This window comes from Saccopteryx bilineata, chromosome 6 (assembly GCF_036850765.1).
Source record: "Saccopteryx bilineata isolate mSacBil1 chromosome 6, mSacBil1_pri_phased_curated, whole genome shotgun sequence".
Taxonomy (NCBI): Eukaryota; Metazoa; Chordata; class Mammalia; order Chiroptera; family Emballonuridae; genus Saccopteryx; species Saccopteryx bilineata.
The window spans coordinates 30751858-30775469 of NC_089495.1; the positions used below are offsets into that span (position 1 = coordinate 30751858).

At 35.9% G+C, this 23612-nt stretch overlaps 1 protein-coding gene across 1 annotated transcript in view; it reads left to right on the forward strand.

The window, feature by feature from the left end:
• The window catches only part of ADAM32 (ADAM metallopeptidase domain 32), a 112675-nt gene extending 91846 nt beyond the window's left edge, over window positions 1-20829 (forward strand). The window contains exons 14-18 of the mRNA XM_066237503.1: window positions 7673-7778; window positions 9152-9347; window positions 11255-11338; window positions 16486-16559; window positions 20637-20829. Of these exons, the coding sequence (XP_066093600.1) occupies window positions 7673-7778; window positions 9152-9347; window positions 11255-11338; window positions 16486-16559; window positions 20637-20829 (653 nt within the window). The remainder of the gene's footprint in view (window positions 1-7672; window positions 7779-9151; window positions 9348-11254; window positions 11339-16485; window positions 16560-20636) is intronic.
• The last annotated feature ends 2783 nt before the right edge of the window (window positions 20830-23612 follow it).

Sequence of the window (23612 nt, forward strand, 5' to 3'; positions counted from 1 at the left end):
TGCACTTTCTTTACTTAAAATGAAACCACAGAACTTAATTGTAAAAAATGTACTTTCTCTGTTTCTGGTTGAAGATCTTGTTGAGTTTTGGGGGAGATTTATCGGTATCACTCCCTACAGTGCCATTACTCTGACGTCATCTCAAAATGTACTTTCTTAACTTTGAACTTAACCTAAGCTTAACATTATGTATTTTTTATTTAATCAACACCCATTTTTGCCTTTTTGGCTGCACTTTCAGCACTTTCACTTGCAGGACTTTTGAATAAAAATCTATCCAAAGAGGTTTGCTTTTGCCTGCCTTTTAAAATGTTACAGAAATGTGACAAACAAGTGTCATTAAAAAGTTCTGAAGAAGGACCAGTTGAAACTTTTTCTGAGTGTTTCTTTTCAATGAAACTTGAAAGCTTCTCCCACATTGCCATCATGTCTTTAATTTCGACTTGTAGAAATCACTTCCTCCGACTCTACCTCCTCCTCACTACCAATCTCTTGCAGAAGCTCTGTATGTTGCATCATCTGTAGCTCCTTCAACTCCTCAGTTGAGAGTTCCTCCTCATACTCCTTGATGAGCTTGTGTATGTCATCCTCATCTACCTCCAGACTCATCAACTTACAGAGGGACACAATCTCCTCCAATGCTTCTACCTCAGTCTCGGTTTCTGCTTCGAATCCTTCAAAGTCCCTGTTTGCAACAACATCAAGCCATAACTTTTTCTATGCTGATTTCATGGTTCTTCTTGTAACCTCTTGCAATGCTAAGTCAATAATGCAGAAACATATCACAATGTTGTAGTGATCTTTCCAAAAACTCTTCAAAGGGTTAGAATTATATTCTCAAGCACCTCTAAGCAGCAGCAGAACAAGTGCTTTGTGTAAAGCTTTTTAAAGTTAAAAATGACCTGCTGATTCATAGGTTGCAAGATTGAAGTCGTGTTGGGTGGGAGGTAGAGGACTTTCACGAATTTGAACTCATCAAGAATGTCATCTTCAAGACCAGGTGGGTGGCCTGGAGCATTTTCAAATATTAGTAATGCTTTCATCTGGAGTTTATTTTCTTGAAGATATTTCTTCACCACATGTTAGGACACAAAATGAGTCTCAAATTTAAGAAGATTGAAATTATATCAAGCATCTTCTTGGATCACAATGGCATAAAACTAGAAATCAATTACAATAGAAAAACAAAAACAAACACTTGGAAACTAAATAGCATGTTACTAAATAAGAATGGGTTACAAATGAGATCAAGGAAGAAATAAAAAAATTCCTTGAAACAAATGAAAATGAACACACAACAACTCAAAATTTTTGGGACACAGCAAAAGCAGTCCTGAGAGGGAAGTTCATAGCATTACAGGCATACTTTAAGAAGCTAGAAAAAGCACAAATAAATAATTTAACCCTTCATCTAAAGGAACTAGAAAAAGAACAGCAAGTAAAACCCAGAAGAAAAAGAAGGAAGGAAACAATAAAGATCAGAGAGGAAATAAATGATATAGAGACTAAAAAAAAAATACAGAGGATCAATGAAACCAAGAGCTGGTTCTTTGAAAAGGTAATCAAAATCTATGAACCTTTAACCAGACTCACCAAGAAAAAAAGAGAGGACTCAAATAAATAAAATTAGAAATAAGAGAGGAGAGGTAACAACTGACAGCAGAAATACAAAGGGTTTAAAGAAAATACTATGAAGAACTATATGCTATAAAATTAGACAACCTAGGTGAAATGGACAAATTCCTCAAAACATAATCTTTTAAAAAATCAATATAGAAGAATCAGAAAACCTAAACAAACCAATTTCATCAAATGAGATCAAAATAGTTATCAAATAACTCCCAACACACAGAAGTCCTGGGTTAGATGGCTTCACTGGTGAATTTTACCAAATATTCAGAGAAGAACTAACTTCTATTATTCTCAAGCTATTTCAAAAAATTCAAGAAGAGGGAAGATTTCCAAACTCCTTTTATGAGACAAGCATGATACTTATTCTAAAACCAGATAAAGACACTACAAAGAAAGAAAACTATAGACCAATATCCCTGGTGAACTTAGATGCTAAAATTCCCCCCAAAATATTAGCAAACTAGATCCAGCAATACATGAAAAAAAATTATACATCATGATCAGGTGGGATTTATTTTAGGGAGATATGGCTGGTACAATATCCGCAAATCAATCAATGTGATTCAACACATAAACAAAAGAAAGGATAAAAATCACATGATAATTTCAATAGATGCAGAAAAAGCATTTGATAAAATCCAGCACCCATTCATGATCAAAACTCTCAGCAAAGTGGGAATACATGGAACATACCTCAACATGATAAACCCATCTATGAAAAACCCACAGCCAACATCATACTCAATGGGAAAAAATTAAAAGCAATCCCCTTAAGATAGGAACAAGGCAGGGGTGCCTCCTGTCACCACTCTTATTAAACATAGTTCTGGAAGTCCTAGCCACAGCAATCAGACAACAAGAAGAAATAAAAGGCATCCAAATTGGAAAAGAGGAAGTGAAACTATCGTTATTTGCTGATGATATAATACTGTATCTAGAAAACTCTAAAGTCTCAGTCAAAAAACTACTGGACCTGGTCAATAAATTCAGCAAGGTGGCAGGATATAAAATTAATAATCAGAAATCAGAGGCATTTTTATACATCAACAATGAACTGTCTGAAAGAGAAATTAAGGAAACAATCCCCTTCACTATTGCAACCAAAAAAATAAAGTACCTAGGAGTAAGTTTAACCAAGGAGGTTAAAGACTTGTACTTGGGAAATTATAAAACATTGATAAAAGAAATCAAGGAAGATACAAGCAAGTGGATGCATATACCATGTTTATGGTTAGGAAGAATAAACATCATTAAAATGTCTATGTTACCCAAAGCAATTTATTAATTCAATGCAATTCCTATTAAAATACCAATGACATACTTCAAAGATATAGAACACGTATTCCAAAACTTTGTATGGAACCAAAAAAGAACATGAATAGCCTCAGCAATCTTGAAAAAGAAGAATAAAGTGGGTGGTATCACACTTCCTAATATCAAGTTATACTACAAGGCTGTTGTACTCCAAACAGCTTGGTACTGGCATAAGAAAAGGCATATAGATCAATAGAAAAGAACAGAGAACCCAATATTAAACCCACACCTTTATGGACAATTGATATTTGACAAAGGAGGTAAGAGCATACAATAGAATAAAGACATTCTCTTTAACAAATGGTGTTGGGAAAATTGGACAGCTACCTGCAAATAAATGAAACTAGACCACCAACTTACACCATTCACAAAAATAAACTCAAAATGGATAAAATACTTAAATGTAAGTCGTGAAACCATAAGGATTTTAGAAGAAAACATAGGCAATAAGCTCTCTGACATCTCTTGCAGCAATATATTTGCTGATTTATCTCCATGGGCAAGTGAAATAAAGGACAGGATGAACAAATGGGACTCTATCAAACTAAAAAACTTTTGCACAGCTAAAGAAATTATGAACAAAAAAACACAAAACTACACAATGGGAGAACATATTTGACAATACATCTAATAAGGGGTTAATAACCAAAATTTATAAAGAACTTGTAAAACTCAACACCAGGAAGATAAACAATCCAATCAAAAAATGGGCAAAAGAAATGAGTAGATACTTCTCTAACGAGTACATACAGATGGCCAATAGGCAGATGAAAAAATGTTCAACATCACTAATCATTAGAGAAATGCAAATTAAAATCACAATAAGATATCACCTCACACCAGTCAGAATGGCACTCATTAACAAAACAGCACATAATAAGTGCTGGCGAGGATGTGGAGAAAAGGGAACCCTCCTGCACTGCTGGTGGGAATACAGACTAGTACAGCCACTGTGGAAAACAGTATGGAGATTCCTCAAAAAATTAAAAATGGAACTGCCTTTTGACCCAGCTATCCCACTTTTAGGAATATATCCTAAGAACACCACATCACTGATCCAAAAGAAGAAAAACACTCCCATGTTTATGGCAGCATTGTTTACAATAGCCAAAATCTGAAAACAGCTTAAGTGTTCATCAGTGGACAAGTGGATTAAAAAACAGTGGTACACAATGAAATACTATGAGGCCATGAAAATAAAGGAAATCTTACCTTTTGCGACAACATGGATGGACCTGGAAACTATTATGTTAAGTGAAATAAGTCAGGTAGAGAAAGAAAAATATTATATGACCTCATTCATCTGAGGAATCTAATGAACAATGTGAACTGAGGAACGGAATAGAGGCAGAGGTGGGATCAAAGGGACCAGAGGGAAAGTGGACAGAGGGAAAGGGAATGAAAGGATGGGATCAGAGAAGGGAAAGAGATTGATGAAATTATATATACATAACAGCGTTATAGAGTGTAGAAAAGTGGATCCTGGAGGGAAGGGGGGAGGGCATTGAGGGGAGTGGGGTACGGGGGATGTTGAGGGGAATTCGGGGGTGGGGGAATGTATTTGTTGGGACACTTGAATCTATGTAAACACAATAAATTTAAATCAGTAAAAAAAAAGACATATATGATTTTTTGTTTTTAAAAAGATTACTCTGATTTATAGTTTGGAGAATGCATCATGGGGAATGGAGAGTGGTGGAAGCAGGGAGTTGATTAAAAGGCTGTTGTAGCATATTAGAGGAGAATTGATAAGTCCAGCTATTGGCCATGAAGAAGTGGCCAATGAAGAAGTGAGAAGTAGTCTTTCTCAGGTTGTATTTGGGAAGTAGTGTGAGTAAGACTTGGATTATATAGTAGAGGCAGGTAAATGGCCCCATCGACTGACATAAAGAAGTCTAGGGATAAAACAATTTGATTTTAAGATATATTAAATTGTAAATGCCTGTTAGTCATGAGATGAGTTGAGTCAAATGTTAGGCTTTGTTCACTATTTTATTATACCTCATAACATTGGATAATAAGATATAGAGAATCTAAGTATATTATTTAGAGTAGTAAAAGGAAAATTCTCTTAGTAGACTTGGCCAGAATGCTGAATTTAAGAGACTATTTGACGTGTGACTTCATATTTTCAAAATGTTGCCCTTTTAGTATTTTCATCTCATTCTGGAAAACCCAGACTGAACTAAGAGAAAGTATCTAACACTAATGAGAGGTATTCAAGGGAGAAGTTAATAATATGGCTCAAAAAAAAAATAATATGGCTCAATTGTACCTTTACATGCAATAGATGGACTAATAAAATTGTACTGAATTTTCAACAGAATGCATCTGACTTCTGTGATTAACATATTCTTTTATATTATCTGTCCAAACTGGACTGAATTACTCAATTTCTGAGTTTTCCTGGATATCATCATGGTGTTTAACAAGCCTTGCATTGGCATTCCTAATCTGGTATCTCAGATTCACAACTGAACTGATTAAACATTGTGAATACTTAAAAATAGCATTGTCTATTTTTACAGCATATACAGAATAACCTTTGATGATCCAATGTTTAAAAATAGTGAAAAGATATCAAATTAGGAGAAAATAAAAAAAGAATAGTGGGAAAAATGTAAATCTTGGAAGGGACTGGTAAACAGGAGAAACTTTCGTGATCTAAAAGAATATAGAGAAGGATTAGGTGACAATTAACAGAGACTGAATAAATCCTCTTAGCAATTCTCAGAACAGTCTATTGAGGTAGATATTATTTGCTTTTATCAATGAATCAGTTAGGCTTAGCAAGGTTCATTTTAGAGAAGGTAACTGTGCAAATTCTAAGATGATTCCCAGACTCTCCTGATGTCCATGCCTTAAATCAGGGGTCCCCAAACTACGGCCCATGGGCTGCATGAGGCCCCCACCACACTTCCAGAAGGGGCACCTCTTTCATTGGTGGTCAGTGAGAGGAGCACTGTATGTGGCGTTGCTCATGTACAGTACTACTTCCGGTGACGTGGGACGCACGCGTCACGGCTCCAGAAGCGAGTCATATCACTTGTTACGGCTAGCAGTGACAAATATGGAACCGGACATTGACCATCTCATTAGCCAAAAGCAGGCCCATAGTTCCCATTGAAATACTGGTCAGTTTGTTGATTTAAATTTACTTGTTCTTTATTTTAAATATTGTATTTGTTCTTGTTTTTTTTTTTTTTTTTTTTTTTTTTTTTTTTTTTTTTTACTTTAAAATAAGATATGTGCAGTGTGCATAGGGATTTATTCATAGTTTTTTTTATAGTCTGGCCCTCCAACGGTCTGAGGGACAGTGAACTGGCCCCCTGTGTAAAACGTTTGGGGACCCCTGCCTTAGATAATCCCCTTTGATGTGAGGCAGAGCCACTGAATATATAATAGGATAGCTATCCTGTGATTAATTATATAGTGAGGTTGAAGGAATTTTGGAGGTGTAATTAAGGTCCACAATCAGTCAACTTTGGATTAATATAGATCATTCTGAGTGGGCCTAACCTAGTCATGTGAGCCCTTTAAACATGAGACATGTCAGCAAGATTCTCCAGAAGGTTTGGAAGAAATAAGCTGCCTTGCTGTGAGAGGGCCATGGGACTAGGACCTGAGGGGGAATTCCTAGGATCCAAGATCAACCCTTGGCAGATAGAAAAAAAATGAAGCTACAACTGCAAAACTCAATTCTACCAACAACCAGTGGGCTCACAAGAGGACTCCAGACTCAGTTAGTGACTTTCTTTCAGCCTAGTGAGACCTTTTACAGAGAAATCACTTGTGTCTTGCTGGACTTGTCACTTCCTGACTCTGTGACATTATAAATGGGTCTTGTAAACTACCAAGATTTTGATAGTCTTTTGCAAAATGATAAAAAACTAATATAGTAATGAAGGAAAAAAGTTAAATATATAGGTTGGCAATTTTGGTCTCTTTATTTTAGAGTTCTTGAAGATATACAATGAGGTTTCATCAATGAGATTATGTGATAACCTGGCTTTTTATGAGTTCCTTCTCAGAATCTAGGAGAACGAGTATAATTTTGTTATGTTATCTTTCTATTGCCTTCTTCCACAAAGTCCTCTCATGGTTTTCATTTCTATAACTCTTCTCTCTCCTTGCATCTTTTGTGATGAAAATAACAGAAAATGAAGCAATAGCAGGAATAACACATGCATTGCCTTTAAATTTAATTCTCATTTTTGACAACTTGATTAGGGCAAGTAGTTTTTTTGTTTGTTTGTTTTTGTTTTTTGAGAGAGAGGGAGAGAGAAAGAGGAAGAGAGAGATGAGAAGCATGAACTCATAGTTGCAGCACTATACTTGTTTACTGATTGCTTCTCATATGTACCTTGATGGGGTGATGTTGGGAGCTCAAGCCGAGCCAGTGACCCCTTGCTTATGCCAGTGACCTTAAGCCCATGCCAGAGACCTTGGGCTTCAAGCCAGCGACCATGGAATGATATTGATGATCCCACAGTCATGCACTCAAGCTGATGAGCCCATGCTCAAGCTGGCAACCTCAGGGGTTTCAAACCTGGAACTTCAGCATCCCAGGTTGATGCTCTATCCATTGCGCCACCACTAGTCAGGCTATTAGGGAAAGTTTTGAATTAGATAATAAAGAAAAAGAAAAAGGAGACATATAATATATGAGGAAATGAAGAAGACAGAAAAAAAGGGAGTTTTAATCCAAATATTTTAAATTTGACAGGTTCAACAAATGCTCCATTTGCCTGCTATGAAGAAATACAATCTCAACTTGATAGGTTTGGGAACTGCGGTGTGGTTAGGGGCAAATATCAATCATGTCAATGGAGGTATGCTGTGCAAATATTAAAGATACTTTTCTTATGTTCTATAACATTCTATCTTTAGTTTTTCTTCATGTGTATCATTTATTCCAGTGGTTCTATTATTACATGTGTATGGGAGTGAATCTCAAAATCATTAGAACTGACATATTTCCTGTGTTATAGGCTTAAATTTACATATAATTTTAAAAACATATGTAGATGACTATTAGGTTTTCAAATCCCAGATGTGTTTGAAACTTGTAGTGTCTATTACATCTTTTCTTTCTGAACCTGCTAATTTTTCTTTATAACAATACTGTCCCTATTCATTTGATTGTTTGCTCAAGCTGAAGACTGCCCAGTGTCTATACAATGAAGTTCCTTTTGCCCTGCATCTGAAAAGCCAGATCTTTGATATGTTGGTTATGACTTTATTTTAACAAACATTCATTAAGAACCTACTGTGTGCTGGACACTGGGGTAGATATTAGTTAGCAAATCAAACATGGCCCTTGCGCTCATAGAGGCTGAAAACAGGTAAGCATGCCAGGTGGTTTGATTTGCTTTCTTGATTTGATTATGCTGTTACTTTTGTTTAGAGAGGCCTTACTCTAACTGTTGGAATGCTACTAATTTGTAAGCTTTGACTCAGATGGCATATTTTCTTTGAAGTCTTCCCTGACTGATAAATTGGAATGTGTACTATGTTAAATCTCTGTAAGAATTTGTTTCATTTGTAACACTTTATTTATTTTTATAATTGTCTGTATTTCTGGATTGAATAGGGTAATATTGGTTCATAAAACCATACAGATTTCAAGTGTACAACTCAACATAACATCACATTTAGTATTAGACTGAAGATTGTTAAGGGTAGGGGTCATAATTTGTTGGTCTTTTTTTTAGGTGAGAGGAGGGGAGATAGTGAGGCAGAATCCCACATGTGCTCTGACAGGGATCCACCTGGCAACCTCATCTGGGGCTGATACTTGAATACTGACCTATTTTTAACACCTGAGGCTGAGGAACTTGGACCAACTGAACTATTCTCAGAACATGGGGCCACACTTGAACCAATCAAGCCACTGGCTGTGGGAGGGGAAGAGGAAGAAGAGAAGGGGGAGAGGGAACAAGGAGAAGCAGATGGTCACTTGTCCTGTGTGCCCTGATTGGGAATTGAACCTGGGATGTCTATATACTGGCCCAATGTTCTATTCACTGAGCCACCGGCCAAGCCTATTTTTTATTTTAAACATTAGTGTTAAAGTACTAGTTTTTTCTAGATACATTGCCATAAATGATGAACCATTTATTTTTTTTGTCAAAGAAAGCAAATCTGAAGCATTTCCTATAAATGCCTAATGTGTAATAATTATATAACTTTATTTTGTTTGCAGGAATCTTATGTGTGGAAGATTAATTTGTACCTACCCTTTTCAAAGTCCTTTCTTTGAAAAAGATGTTGCTGTGCTTTATGCCTATGTGCGAAATGTTATATGTATAACTTTAGACTACCGTCTTAATGCCCCAATTACAGCTCCATTTGTAGACCCACTGGCAGTCCATGATGGTGCTGAATGTGACACTGGGAGGGTGAGCGATTTAAAATTTATTTTTTGAATCTAATTTTATTCACTTATTTAATACATATTTTCATTTTGGTATCAAATTTAAATTTATTTGTAGTGCTATGGCACCTTAAATATTTTGATAAAAAGAAAACGATTAAGCTTTACTTTGACTCTAGATAATAAGGGAGAAATGGAACTGACTGCACCTTTTCAGAATTTCAGTGTCCTGAACAAGGAAACTACCAAGTGTTTTGGGACTGGAGTAGGGAGGGATAGACTTTGGTAATACATTGTAGTTAAGTGCTCACTAGCATAAAGTTCATTTTTTCTTGGACAGAAAGAAGAAATCCCATTGGGTAGTATGTATCTCCTTGTGGCCCAGTAGATAAGAGCACAAGTTAGATCATGTGCATGAATCAGATTTTCACCTCTTAACATTTTGACATTTTGCTAGTTAACTAACCCAGCAGTCAGCAAACCGCGGCTCTTTGGCCCCTTGAGTGTGGCTCTTCCACAAAATACCACGTTTTTAGCAAAGGCCAGCTTAGCAGTACCCTAATTAAGTTAATAACAATGTACCTACCTAAATAGTTTAAGTTTAAAAAATTTGGCTCTCAAAAGAAATTTCAATCATTGTACTGTTGATATTTGGCTCTGTTGACTAATGAGTTTGCCGACCACTGAACTAACCAATTTGATATACAACAGCTATATGTTAAGTGGGGATAATAATAGCATTTACTCTGTGGGTTTATTAAATGAGATAGCAGGATAAAGTGGTTAGCACAATGTCTAGCACATAGTATGAGTTAAATACAGGTTGGCTATTACTATTTATTGATTTCATTATTAATGATTTCTGAGGCTGGCACAAATCTGGAGAAAACATAGAGGGGCAAAGATACTTCAGTGTCATTTAATTCCTGACAAGATCTTTGCTTGGCTTCCTCTTAATGGCCAGGACTCATGAATGCCTCCTTGAAGGAGGGGTATGCCGTGGAGATCAGTAAATACATTTACGCCTTGGAGCCAAAACAATAAAAAAATTACACAAATCACCTGACCAGGTGGTGTGGCACAGTGGATAGAATGTTAGACTGGGTTGTGGAGGACCTAGGTTCAAAACTCCAAGGTCACTGGCTTGAACGCAACTCACCAGCTTGAGCGTGGGGTCGCTGGCTTAAGCATGGGATCATAGACATGACCCCATTGTCACTGGATTAAGCCCAAAAGTCACTAGCTTGAGCCCAAGGTCACTGGCTTGAGCTAGGGGTCACTCACTCTGCTGTAGTCCCCCAGTCAGGGCACATATGAGAAAGCAGTCAATGAACAACTAAGGTGCCACAACAAAGAATTGATGCTTTTCATCTCTCTCTGTTCCTATCTATCTGTCCCTCTCTCTGACTCTCTCTCTCTGTCACAAAAGAAAAAAAATTACACAAGTCAACAGATGTTTTGATATTAGTCAGTTGGTAATGTAGTAAAAATAGAATCTTTTCCATAACATGGATAATTCTTCTCAGTGATAATGTGTGAAAACAAATTTTACCAGGTAACATTTAATAATAATATGTCTTATATGATAAAACATTCTTGGTACATTTGTTAAAATTGATGAACCTACATTGACATATCATTGTCACCTGAAGTCTGTAGTTTATGTTAGACTTACTTATAAAATCTTAAACTACTTGGAGATTAAACCACATATTCTGAATAACACATGTGCTCAAGGAGAAATCTCAGGAGAAATTGAAAAATATGTTGCATTAAATGAAAACATAACATATAAAAATTTGTGGGATACAACAAAAACAGTATTTAAAAAGGTATTTATTGTATTGAATTATTATAGACTTATGTTATAAAATTACTGATTGTTATGTTAAGATAGCCGAATTTCTCTGACTTGGAAATTTTTTTCATTAGATTTGTGTACATCGTAAATGTGTAGAATCGAGTACGTATCAGGATGAGTTTCTTACTTGTTCAGCATCCTGCAGTAGACATGGAGTAAGTAAGCATGTGATGTTTCCCCAAATCACAACAACCCTGGACACTTTTCAGCATGACTCATTAATATATTCAACATTTTATGGGTTCCTATGAAATGCTAGTGTTGGGTAGCCACCTTCTCCAGAGCTTCCTGAATATAATCTGAAACTGATCCCCCTATGTGGAAGGCAGAGAGAGACTGAAGTAAAGGCAGACCATTTCAGATTGGTAGGTGGCAGGTTTAATCAACAGGAAAACTTACAGGCTTGTCTTGGGCAGTGGCAAGACAAATAGTTTTCTGCACTAGTCCACCAGAAGTATAGAAGTTGATATAGAGGCCCTAACAATTCAGCTACATATATAGGGGGTCTTATCTGGGTTTAGTCACATACCTAGTTTAGATAGTCTCATCCCCACACTTCTTTCTCAAGATTGAGTCCTTGGGTAGCTTCTAGCATAGGGAAATCAAGCAGAGCACACATTCCAAGCACAGCAGAAGGAGTGGGAGCCTCAAATATCCCAGGCGCAGCTTGTGGGTCACATCAGTGGTCATGTCTTTTTGGTGACCTTTCCCAACACAACCTTGTTGTGTCCAGTTTCAATATGGACCTGATTTGCATTACTAAATTTGTATCATAGTTAGTTATAAAGATCTTTGTATAGAATGAAATTGGCCAGGATTTCTGGTTGTGTAGTTCTGGGAACTACAGTTAGCAGTGGAGGGCTATTCTCCAGCTGCCCTACCTGGTGAACAGACCAGGTCCACAGGTGGCTGGGCTCTTTATTTAAGGTCCCAGAGCAGGCAGACCTTGTCAAGTTCCCTTGTCATTATGCAATACTGTATTGACTGCAGATGAGCAGAGCTGCTGGTTGGAACTACTAGCTGGCCACAGCAGGTAGGAACTTAGACTACCAAAATTCAAGCACTGGTTCTTGCAAACTCCTCCTGCCTTTGAAATCGCAATCTCAGTGGGCAAGCCCCACAGATTTACCCTTGATCCCTGTGAGGTAGAATGAGAGTAGGGACTCCTAAGAATTTACCCACAATTCTGGGGGATCTCTCTGCCACTTGAGCTCTCCTTTTCCCATTGGAGGAGCCACAGGCTCAGGGAAGACCTCTGTGTGGTGTGCTGGCCTGGGGGAGGGGCAGTGTGGTCAGTGTACTGCCACTCTCTTTTCTAATGCAGTCTGTCTCAGTCTAGTAGTTGATGCATGGGTCTGCTGTAGTCTCACTCGCGTATTCTAGAATTCTCTCAGTGGCGTCTTATTCGTGAATAGTTTTTAGTTTTTTTTCTGAGTGGAAGCAAATTTGGGAACATCTTATGTTGTCATCTTGGTTACATTACTTTCCTCTATTTTTTTCTTAGTCAAAGACCTGCTGATTTGTTTATCTTTAGTAAAAACTTGCTTTTAATTTCACTGATTTTCTTCTTAGTTTTTTGGTCCTTATCTATTTCACTATGATCTTTGTAATTTTCTTTTTTTATTCTTTTTTCTGACTTTGGGGTTTTTTTCTCTTTCTAGTTCCATTAAGTATAGTCATATTGCTTATTTGAAATGATCTATTCCTTTATATATGCATTTATCATTATAATCTACCCCTAAGAACTGTTTTTATCATATCCCAGTATTTTTGCTGTATTACATTTTTATTTTCATGTGTTTTAGACTTTTTCTGATTTTCTTTTTAACATCTTTTTCAAACCTTTGGTTGTTCAGAGTGTGTTGTTTAATTTCTATATGTTTGTGAATTTTTCAGCTTTCCTCTAGTTGATGTGTAATTTCATATCATTTTGGCCAAATAGATACTTGGTGTATTTTCAAACTTCTTAAATTTGCTAAGATTTCTTTTGTGGCTTATTATATGCCCTGTCCTTGGTAATATTCCATATGAACTTGAGAATGTATATTCTGCCGATATTTGATGAAATGTTCTATATACAAGATGAGGCAAAAGTAGGTTTACAGTGGTTCCTATGGAAAATAATGCAATAATTAATAATAATACAAGAATAAATTTGGTGATGAGAGGATACTTGATTTGAGGTGGTGAACACACAATACAAATGCAAATGATGTATTATAGAATTGTACACTTGAAACCTGTATAATTTTATTAATCAATGTTATTCCAATAAATTCAATTAAAAATGTGAAAAAAGAAGAAAGAATAAAAAAATGATAATGATTTATCATATTGGCTAATATCAGCTTTCATCTTCATATAAGTACACAGAATACATTACCAGAGCCATTTTACAGATGGGAAACTGATGTCAAAAAATTATCACCTTTCCCCGGCTGGGTAGCTCAGTTGGTTAAAGTGTCATCCCATATGCCAACGTTTCTGATTTGATCACTGAGTAAGGCACATATAAGAATCAATTAACAAATGCATAAATAAGTGGAACAACAAATCGATATTTCTCTTTCTCTCTTAAAGTTAATCAGTAATTAAAATTTACTTTAAAAATACATTTCTATTTTGTTTCTTGAATTTGACTGCTTTAGATACATCATATAAATTGAACAATACAGTATTTGTCTTTTAGTGATGGCTAATTTCACTTAGCATAATGTCTTCATGTAATTCATCTATATTGTAGCATATGACAGAATTTTCTTTCTTTATAAGGATGACTAGTATTTCCTTGTATGTATAAAACACATTTTATAACTGCAGTCATCGGCTGATGGACATTTGAGTTGTTTCTACCCCCGACTCTGAGGAATAATACTGCTAGGGAAGGGGGTATGCGAACGTCACTTTGAGACTCTGTTTTCAGATCTTCTGTGTATATATCCCAGAAGTGGGATTGCAGGGTTATGTGGTAGTTCTAGTGTAAATCTTTTGAACAATTTCCATACTGTTTTTCAATATAGTTGTGCTGTATTACAGTGCCACCAACAGTATTCAAGGGTTTCTCCACATCCTTGCCAACCAACACTTGTTATTTTTTTACATAGCAGTCATCTTAATGGGTGAAAGTGATATGATTGTCATTTGCATTTCCCTTATGATTAGTGCTATTGAGCATCTGCTTATATCCTTGTTGGCCATTTGTGTATCATTTTTAGAGAAATGGTTATTCACGTCCCTTTTCCATTTTTAAACCAGGTTTTCTTTATTTTTTTGTTGTTGAGTTCTATATTTTTTATATATTCTGGACATTACCTCCCTATCAGGTATAAGATTTGCAAATCTTTTCTATTGTTTCTTATGGTGCTTTTTCAGTCTGTTAATTGTGTCCTTTGATGTGCAAAAGTTTTTAAGGTTGTAAATTCATTTGCCTATTTTACTTATGTTGCTTGTGTCATATACAAAAAATTGTGAAGTCCAATGTCATGATTATTACCCCCTATGTTTTCTTCTAGGAGTTTGACCATCTTAGGGCTTATATTTAGGTCTTTAATCAATTTTGAGATAATTTATATATATGGTGTGAGATAAGAGTAATTTTATTCTTTTGCATTGAATATCCTGTTTTCTCAGCATCATTTGCTGAAGAGACAGGCTCTGCTTTCTCCATTAGTGATCTTGGTACCTTTGTCAAAGATCACGTGACCATATTAGTAATATATTATATTATTCAATTATTACTATAGCTGAATAAATAAATGGAGATAAGGGAAAACTCTTCCTTATGAATCAATACTGAAGTAATGAGGAGTTAATACCAATGAATGCTAAGACTAGTAGATGAGAGTTTAATGCAGTCCTAGATACTTGCATAATCTTACAAGTATCTCTTCACAAATTAGTTATTACTTACAGTGGAAAATTTGAAAGACAGCACCTTAACCAAATGGTCACAAAGTAACAACACAATATTAGGACAAACTGACAATGAGTGTCTCTTAAGAAGGACAGCATCACATCTATAAAGTATTTCAGAGTAAATGTACAGACACACACACACAGACACAACAGTATGAAGGTGGTATGACAGAAGCTGGGACACTGAATATCTTGAACAGAGTACTTTTTTTCTGTACACTTAAGCCTGGAAGAGAGAAATTAGATTCATGTTTTTAAATTGCTATTTTAGAAACTGAACGATGTTTTATATTATTTTGTGAAGTAGCACAGTAATCAAGGGTAGAGCTTTTGAAATCCGACTGCCTGGGTTTAAATCCTGGCTCTATCACTTACCAGACATGTGGCTTTTAAGAAGTTAAATATCATATCTATGCCTCTGTTTCTTCATCTATAAAATAAGAATAATAATAGTACTGATCTGAAAGGGCTGTTGTGAGGATTTAATGAGTAAATCTGTACAAAGTATTCAGAATAAAGACTCAGAGTAGGCAGCAGAAAGGTGTTTACTCTTATTTAATAATTTATTAATAACAGAAACCATCAGTTTCTAATGTTATAGTATATCTAAGTATCTGAGGCCCTTTGTAATAAAAAAAGCCTTTGCTTAAAAAAATCAATCAAACAAAAACAAACACAATAAAACTTGATAATGGTCAAGGGCAGTGTTATACTCTTAAATGTTTACCAACCACTCCTGGGGGAGGGTCAAGTCCCCGTGTAAATGCAAATACTTTAAGTTACCACATGCGGGCACTGAACTTGTGGGTTGAAAGATGTGCACAGATCTGCTCTGGGAAGTGGTAGCCCCTGGCCTCCAGCACACCACCTGACGGGGCTCATTTTCGTTAGAATTTTAGTAGGTGTTTTTGAAGTTGCACACTAAAATTTCAGGAGAACAATTGAAGATGTTAAATTTTCTTGATGCAAATGCTGTGAGCCTTATTTCCTAGCTTTATTTAGCTGTCATGTGTGTATATGTGTATGCCTGTGTCTCTCCATGTGTGAACAAAAGCTTTAGGTTAAGAAATGAAGCATTTAATTAATTTCTACAATATACCTGTACTCTGGATTGTGTGTTCAGCACCCCAACTCGAGTGTGTGTCTATCACCATTTATCCTTCTATACCCTGTTACTTATAACAACAAAATTAAGAACATTGCAATTAGTTTGCTGCAACTTTGAAAGTAAAAATAGACAGCTTAATTTTTTGCTCTAGATAAATTAAGTAAACAAAATTATGCTACATAAAAATACAAATGTAAGTTTCATGATCCATCTGATAATTTTATTTTCTATGGAAAAATGTTTTTAAATGATTATTTAAAAATTAAAAAATTATCTTAGGTGTGCAATTCTGAATTTGTGTGCCATTGTGATGCTGGCTGGAGTGGTTCAGATTGCAGTGTGCGTTCCAGAAAAGCTTACAGAGAAACACCAGGCAAGTGTCTATTTCTTTACATATCCAGTTAATAAAATTCTCAAATACAGTATCTTGACAAAACAAAGTGAGATTTTTGCTACTTGGGAAAATTTGTAGTTCAAAGATAAATGGGTTTCTTTCAAGAAATAGAAACCAAGTGTGTGTTCTTAATCTTGCTCTTTTTTTTTCTAATATTAACTTTCAAATACCATCAATGAAGCTGAGAGTATCTTTTATAATTTTTATTTACTGATATCACTGTCTCTCCTTTAAGACTATCTTTTAACATCCTTATTTCATAATTGGTCCTGTGATCTCAGCAATATAAAGACATTTAATCTGTGTTGCTATGTGTCTGTTTTAGAAAAACTAAAGAAAATTGAAGATAAGTATTACTCTGAAGAAGTATATAGTTTAAATAAGAAAAGCCATAAATTGCTGTTAAAGAGATGACAAAGATGCCTGACCTAGCCAGTGGCATAGTGGATAGAGCATTGACCTGGGATGCTGAGGACCCAGGTTCAAAACCCCTGAGGCTGGCCCTGGCTGGTTGGCTCAGTGGTAGAGCGTCAGCCTGGCGTGCGGAAGTCCCGGGTTCAATTCCCGGCCAGGGCACACAGGAGAGGTGCCCATCTGCTTCTCCACCCCTCCCCCTCTCCTTCCTCTCTGTATCTCTCTTCCCCTCCCGCAGCCAAGGCTCCATTGGAGCAAAAAGATGGCCTGGGCGCTGGGGATGGCTCGTTGGCCTCTGCCCCAGGCGCTAGAGTGGCTCTGGCCGCAACAGAGCGATGCCCCGGATAGGCAGAGCATCGCCCCCTGGTGGGCGTCCCAGGTGGATCCCGGTCGGGCGCATGTGGGAGACTGACTGCCTCCCCATTTCCAGCTTCAGAAAAATACAAAACAAAACAAAAAACCCTGAGGTTGCCGGCTTGAGTGTGGGATCATAGACATGACCCCATGGTCACTGGCTTGAACCCAAAGGTCTCTGGCTTAGTGGTCTTTGAGTGGGCGGAAAGCCCGCCTGATTATGCTAGCAGCTCTGACTGACTGAGCCTTACCCAGAGCCCTGTGCTGAGTGGAAATAGAGTGGGGAGTTGCCAGCTCTTTGAGCCTCTTACTATCCAGGCAGAGGCAGCAGCAACCCCATAGCTGGATTATCAGGCTACTAATTGAGGAAGGAAAGACTAGGAGAGAGGCTCCAGGAACACGGACTCTCTCACTGTCGGAGCCTATAAATGCTAATGAGCCTCGACTCCCACGAGACTAAAGCACAATACATGACATTGCCATAGAGACTTATCAACTGCAAACCTCTACCTGAGCGTGCCAAAGGGGCAGAACCCGGGGTACAGAGTCACCGACCAGGAAGAGGGAGAGAAAAGAAAAAGCAAGAAGATAACCTCTCAAAATCAAGAATAATCTGCAGACTTTATAACCTATCCCTTTTTATTATATTTGTTCGTTTGTTTCTCTTATCTTCATTCTTGATACTTTTTTTTCCTCCTCCAATTTGGCCGATTAACTCTCTACCGGTCTTACTCTCTCCTCTCCTTGAACTACACTACCCATAAGTGTTATATCTCCCATTATCTTTTCTCTTCTCTTCCTTTCTTTCTATGAGGGTTGCACTCCAAAACCCTTAACTCTCTCTCTCTCCTTTCTTTTTTCTTCTTTTAGTGGTTCCCTCTTTTTTTTCTCTCTCTCTCTTTCTTTTCTCCCTCTATATTAGTTTCTTCCTTTCTCCTTTACATCTCCTCTCATTCAAACCTCAATAACAAACAAATTATCTTATCTGGGACTCAAACCTATGTTTGTGGCATTTTGGGGGGTTTTTACTTCACCTTTTTAACTCACTAGCTGTGCTCCCATCCCTGGCTCTCCATATTATCTAGTTCTTGTTCCACTAAATACAATAGTAAGTTTTTAATTTGTCCCCCCATTTTTCCGTTTTCCTCTTATTCCTCTCATCATAACTCTTAGACAACCAACACCTAAAAGCAAATCATTTTATTCTGGACCCAAATTTTTTCCTTATTTGCTTTTTGTGGGTCCATACGCTCTTTTTTTTTTCTTTTTTCTTTTTTTTTTTTTTCCTTTTTTTTTTTTTTTTCTTTTTTTCTTTTTTGCCCCTTTATTACTTTTCCCCAATTCAGGCCCTCCATCACAGGCATTGTTTGTTATAACTCACAGTCCACCACAAGATTTTCTCAAAAAAGAGGGGAGAGGAGAGGAGAGGAAAAAAGGAGGGGGGGAATAATTTCCTTTTTTTTAAAATTTTTATTTTATTTTATTTTTCTTTATTTCATTATTAATTTTTTTTTAAAAAAACAACTCTTTTCGATTTTTTATTTTTTTTAACTTTTTATTCTTTATTAAATCTCATTAATACTATCAACAAAACCACCCTCAGATGCCATTAAGGAAGAGAAAATCGAATATCATGGATACAAAAGAAAGAGAGGTAACACAGCTAGATGAGGAAAAATCTATGGAGAAAAAATTTAATATATTGGAAACTTTGGAGCTAAATGACAGAGAATTCAAGATAGAAATACTAAAAATCCTCCGAGATATACAAGAAAACACAGAAAGGCAATATAGGGAGCTCAGAAAACAACTCAATGAACACAAAGAATATATGTCCAAGGAAATTGAAACTATAAAAACAAATCAAACAGAGATGAAAAACTCAATTCACGAGCTGAAAAACGAAGTAACAAGCTTAGCTAATAGAACAGGTCAGATAGAAGAGAGGATTAGTGAAATAGAAGACAAGCAACTTGAGGCACAACAGAGAGAAGAAGAAAGAGACTCAAAAATTAAAAAAAATGAGATAGCCCTACAAGAATTATCTGACTCCATCAAAAAGAATAACATAAGAATAATAGGTATATCAGAGGGAGAAGAGAGAGAAAATGGAATGGAGAACATACTCAAACAAATAATAGATGAGAACTTCCCAAGACTGTGGAAAGAACTAAAGCCTCAAGTTCAAGAAGCAAACAGAACTCCAAGTTTTCTTAACCCCAACAAACCTACTCCAAGGCATATCATAATGAAATTGACACAAAGGTCTCTGGCTTGAAACCCTAGGTCTCTGGCTTGGGCAAGAGGTCATTGGCTCAGCAGGAGCCCCTCTGTCAAGGCATATGTGAGAAAGCAATCAATGAAATGAACAACTAAGGTGCTGCAATGAAGAATTGATGCTTCTCATTTCTCTCCCTTCCTGTCTGTCTGTCTTTATTGCTTAAAAAAATAGGCATCACAGAAGGATGCTAGCACAATATTGTATTTGTTCATTATGACTGGCTTCTGTTACTTATTCATTGACTTGGAAAATATATATTTATTGAACTCCTAATACATGCTCGGCTAGTCATGTGGCATGAGGGATCTATAGTAAACTAAACAAAGTCTCTCTTTTCATGGAGCTTAAAGAATATGTTTAGGGCACCATACCCAGTGCTAACTTGTTGTAGAAGAGCATTAGAAATCAAGTGTCCTGATTTTTATGCCAGTGCCATTTTATGCAATGACTCCATATATAAAAATAGATCCCTAATATCAAAAAGTCAACAATCTAATAAATAAAAATAAGATATTCTGTGATAATGCTACCTGTAACAATGCAAATTTATTGGATAACCTTGCAATTACACCATGCCACATTATATATCATGGAAGCATTTAGGCCTGCCTACAGTGTTATAGTGAGATTCTGCTGTAGCTGTTTATAATATAGAATATGTCACAGCTTTCTGGAACTTGGTTTCTATTCTTTTAGAATGAAAGGTAGTAGAAATAATCCAATGTATTATGACTCTATTATAATTTTTCTTTTTTCCTTTTGATTGAGTTCATTGGGGTGACATTGGTTAACAAAATTATACAGGTTTCAGGTGGGCGATTCTACAATATACCTGTACCCTGGATTGTGTGTTCACCACCCCAACTTGAGCGTGTCTATCACCATTTATCCTCCTCTACCCTGTTACTTATAACAACAAAATTAGGAACATCCAATTAGTTTGCTGCGACTTTGAAAGTAAAAATAGCTTAATTTTTTGCTCTGATTTTTTAATGTTTTTATTTTTTTATTTTTAGGTTTAATCATGGAAAGAGCTTTTTGGAAATCTGGAAAGAACCTGTGGCTTCTAGTTTTCTACACTGCTGTCCCTGTTCTCATCATAACAACCATAATAGCTATTTCATGCAGTTGTTTGAAAAAGAGGTTCACCAAGGAAGAGGAATCCCTAAGTAGCGAGTAAATTTGTGTTCTGAAGCTAAACTTTAGTACTCTTTGAATCTAATAATATGTAAGGAATTATCATGAGCGGCAACAATACATTTTATAAGGATTTTGAGTGCTACATTAGTATGTCATTTAATTGTGAGTGATAATTCTGAATAGTCCCATTTAGAGATACCAAAATTTGGTAGTGTGGTCCTGGCCAGTTGGCTCAGCAGTAGAGCATCAACTTGGAGTATGGAAGTCTTGGGTTTGATTTCTGTTCAGGGCACACAGGAGAAGTGACCATTTGCTTCTCCACCGCTGCCCCTACTCATCTCTCTCTCTCTCCTCTCTTCCCATGGCTATGGCTTGAATGGTTCAAATAAAGTTGGCCCCAGGCATAGGGGATGGCTCTATGGCCTCACCTCAGGTGCTAAAATAGCTCAGTTGCTGAGCAACAGAGCAACAGCCCCGACAGGCAGAGTATTGCCTGGTAGGAGGCTTGCTGTGTGGATCCCAGTCAGGAGCATATGTGGGAGTCTGTCTTTGCCTCCCCACTTCTCACCTAATAAAAAGAAATTGGCAGTGTAGTTTAAGTAACTTTCCAAAGTCATTGCCTTTGAAATTGAGAGAGAAAGAAATCTATGTATCTCCATTTATGTCTCTCAAATACCCTAGTGGTTCTCAGTGATCTGTGTCACCTTACAGGAGAAACAGCAGAGTATTTATTAAAATGGAGATTTCTGGGCCTTATCACACATGAAATATTTTCAGTTTGCATTGCTGACTTATGTAAGAATTTTAAAAAGATTCTCTGGATAAAGTCTTCAGAAGGTAAATTTATAATTTGGCCTGCTACATATTTGTATTTTTCTAGATAAATAATTCAAACACAAAGAGAACAAGTGACAAACACCTATTTACCCACCATTAGATATAAGCAAATGTTAATATTTTTTTTAATTTTTCTTATGAAATGGTCATTGTATCCACTTGCTGCAATCCCTTCTATTATTATCCTCATACTCCAGAGAACACTCTCTACACTGAGAATTGATGTGCGGCGTGTATTTTTACTACGTGGCTGTATCCATGTGACATCTAGAATTACATATTATTTTAAATATTTATACTTTTTTATAGGTACCTTTCTTCTAATTCTAATTTTTTATGTGGTTTTTATTTTTCATGAGTTGTCTTCTCAGAAGTTTTTCTATTTTATTAGTGATTTGAAAAACATAATATTTGGTTTTGTTGAGATTTTTATATTTTGTGTTTATTATCCTTAAGTTACTCTCTTTTCTTCTATCTGCCCTGTTTGCCTTTACTCTGTTTTAATTCTAGCTTTCTTGAGTCGAATGCTTTGTTTATTCATTGTAAATATTTCTTGTTTTAACATATACTTTAAAAGCTAAAACTTATTCTGTATGTCATTTTATCTGCACTCTCCAGTTTTTAAGATATAGTTGACATTTAGTTCAAAAAATTAGAAATTTCTAGATGATTTCTTATTTACATCATGGCTAACCTATGTGTTTTAGTTTCCAGTTGTGTGATTTCTTTTTGTTGCTGTAAAAGTTATATTCCAATTTTATTACTTACTGGGAGAGATTTGTGCCTATTATTTATATTCTTAAATGTTGGAACCAGAGAGGAGGTCAATTTTTGTAAAAAAAAAAAAAAGTGTTGCTGAAATGTATGCATGCTTCAATTATTGTGAAATGTAATGTTTGTCTCTGTTTTTCAAATAACCTTTCTATTGTGTTGTTTCAAATCATCTTTATATTACTGAGCTTTTTTTCCATCTGCTTCATGATTTATTTTCCATAAAAAGTAAGCTGAAGTTTTTCAGTATGCCAAGGCTTTCCTTCTGAGTGATGAAACTTCTGCTTTATATATTAGGAGGCAGTGACTAAATGCATAAACTGCAAGATAGTTATATTTTTAGTTGTGTATTTTATCATTAATAATTGTATTTTAAATTATATTCTTATTGTTTTAACTTGTTATAACAACTTGCCATTTGAAAGTTAGATTCACCTAGTACATCTTTTCTTTATCTCTTATTCTCAATCTTTCTGTATTTTTAATTGGTGTCTTAAGAACAGCTTTCATATGGTATATAATAGTGGAGCTTATTATGCTTAATATATGGTGATATACATTTAGACTAAAATTTACCATCTTATTTTTATTCTATTTACTTTATATGTAGTCTTTTCCTTAATAACCTAAGCATCTAAGCCATTTACACTAAGCTCTCTTCTTCAATCTATTTTTCATTTGATTTTTAACTTTCCCCCAAGTACATTAATGTTATTTTGTTATTATCATTATATTTAGTTAATACCTACTAGAATTTGTATTGTATTTCACAGCATCTTTAGTGAGTCATGATCTTTTTGCTAGTGGGTCTTGCTTCAGTGTTGATGGCTGCTGACTGATCAGGGTGGTGGTTGCTGAAGTGTTTGGGGTGGCTGTGGCAATTTCTAAAAAGGAAGAGCAATGAAGTTTGCTACTTCACTTGACTTTGTTCTTCACAAATGACTTCTCTGTATCATTACAGAGATGCTGTTTCATAGTATTTGACCCACAGTAGAACTTTGAAACTTGAAGTCCATTCTTTCAAACCTGCCACTGCTTTATCAATTAAGTTTATGCTGTAATCTAAATCTTTGATGTGATTTCAACAGTCATCACAACACCTTTGCCAGAAGTAAATTCTATCTCAAGAAACCACTTCTTTGCTCTCTTGTAGGAAGCATCTCCTTGTCTGTTCAAGTTTTATTATTAGACTGCAGCAATTCAGTCACATCTTCT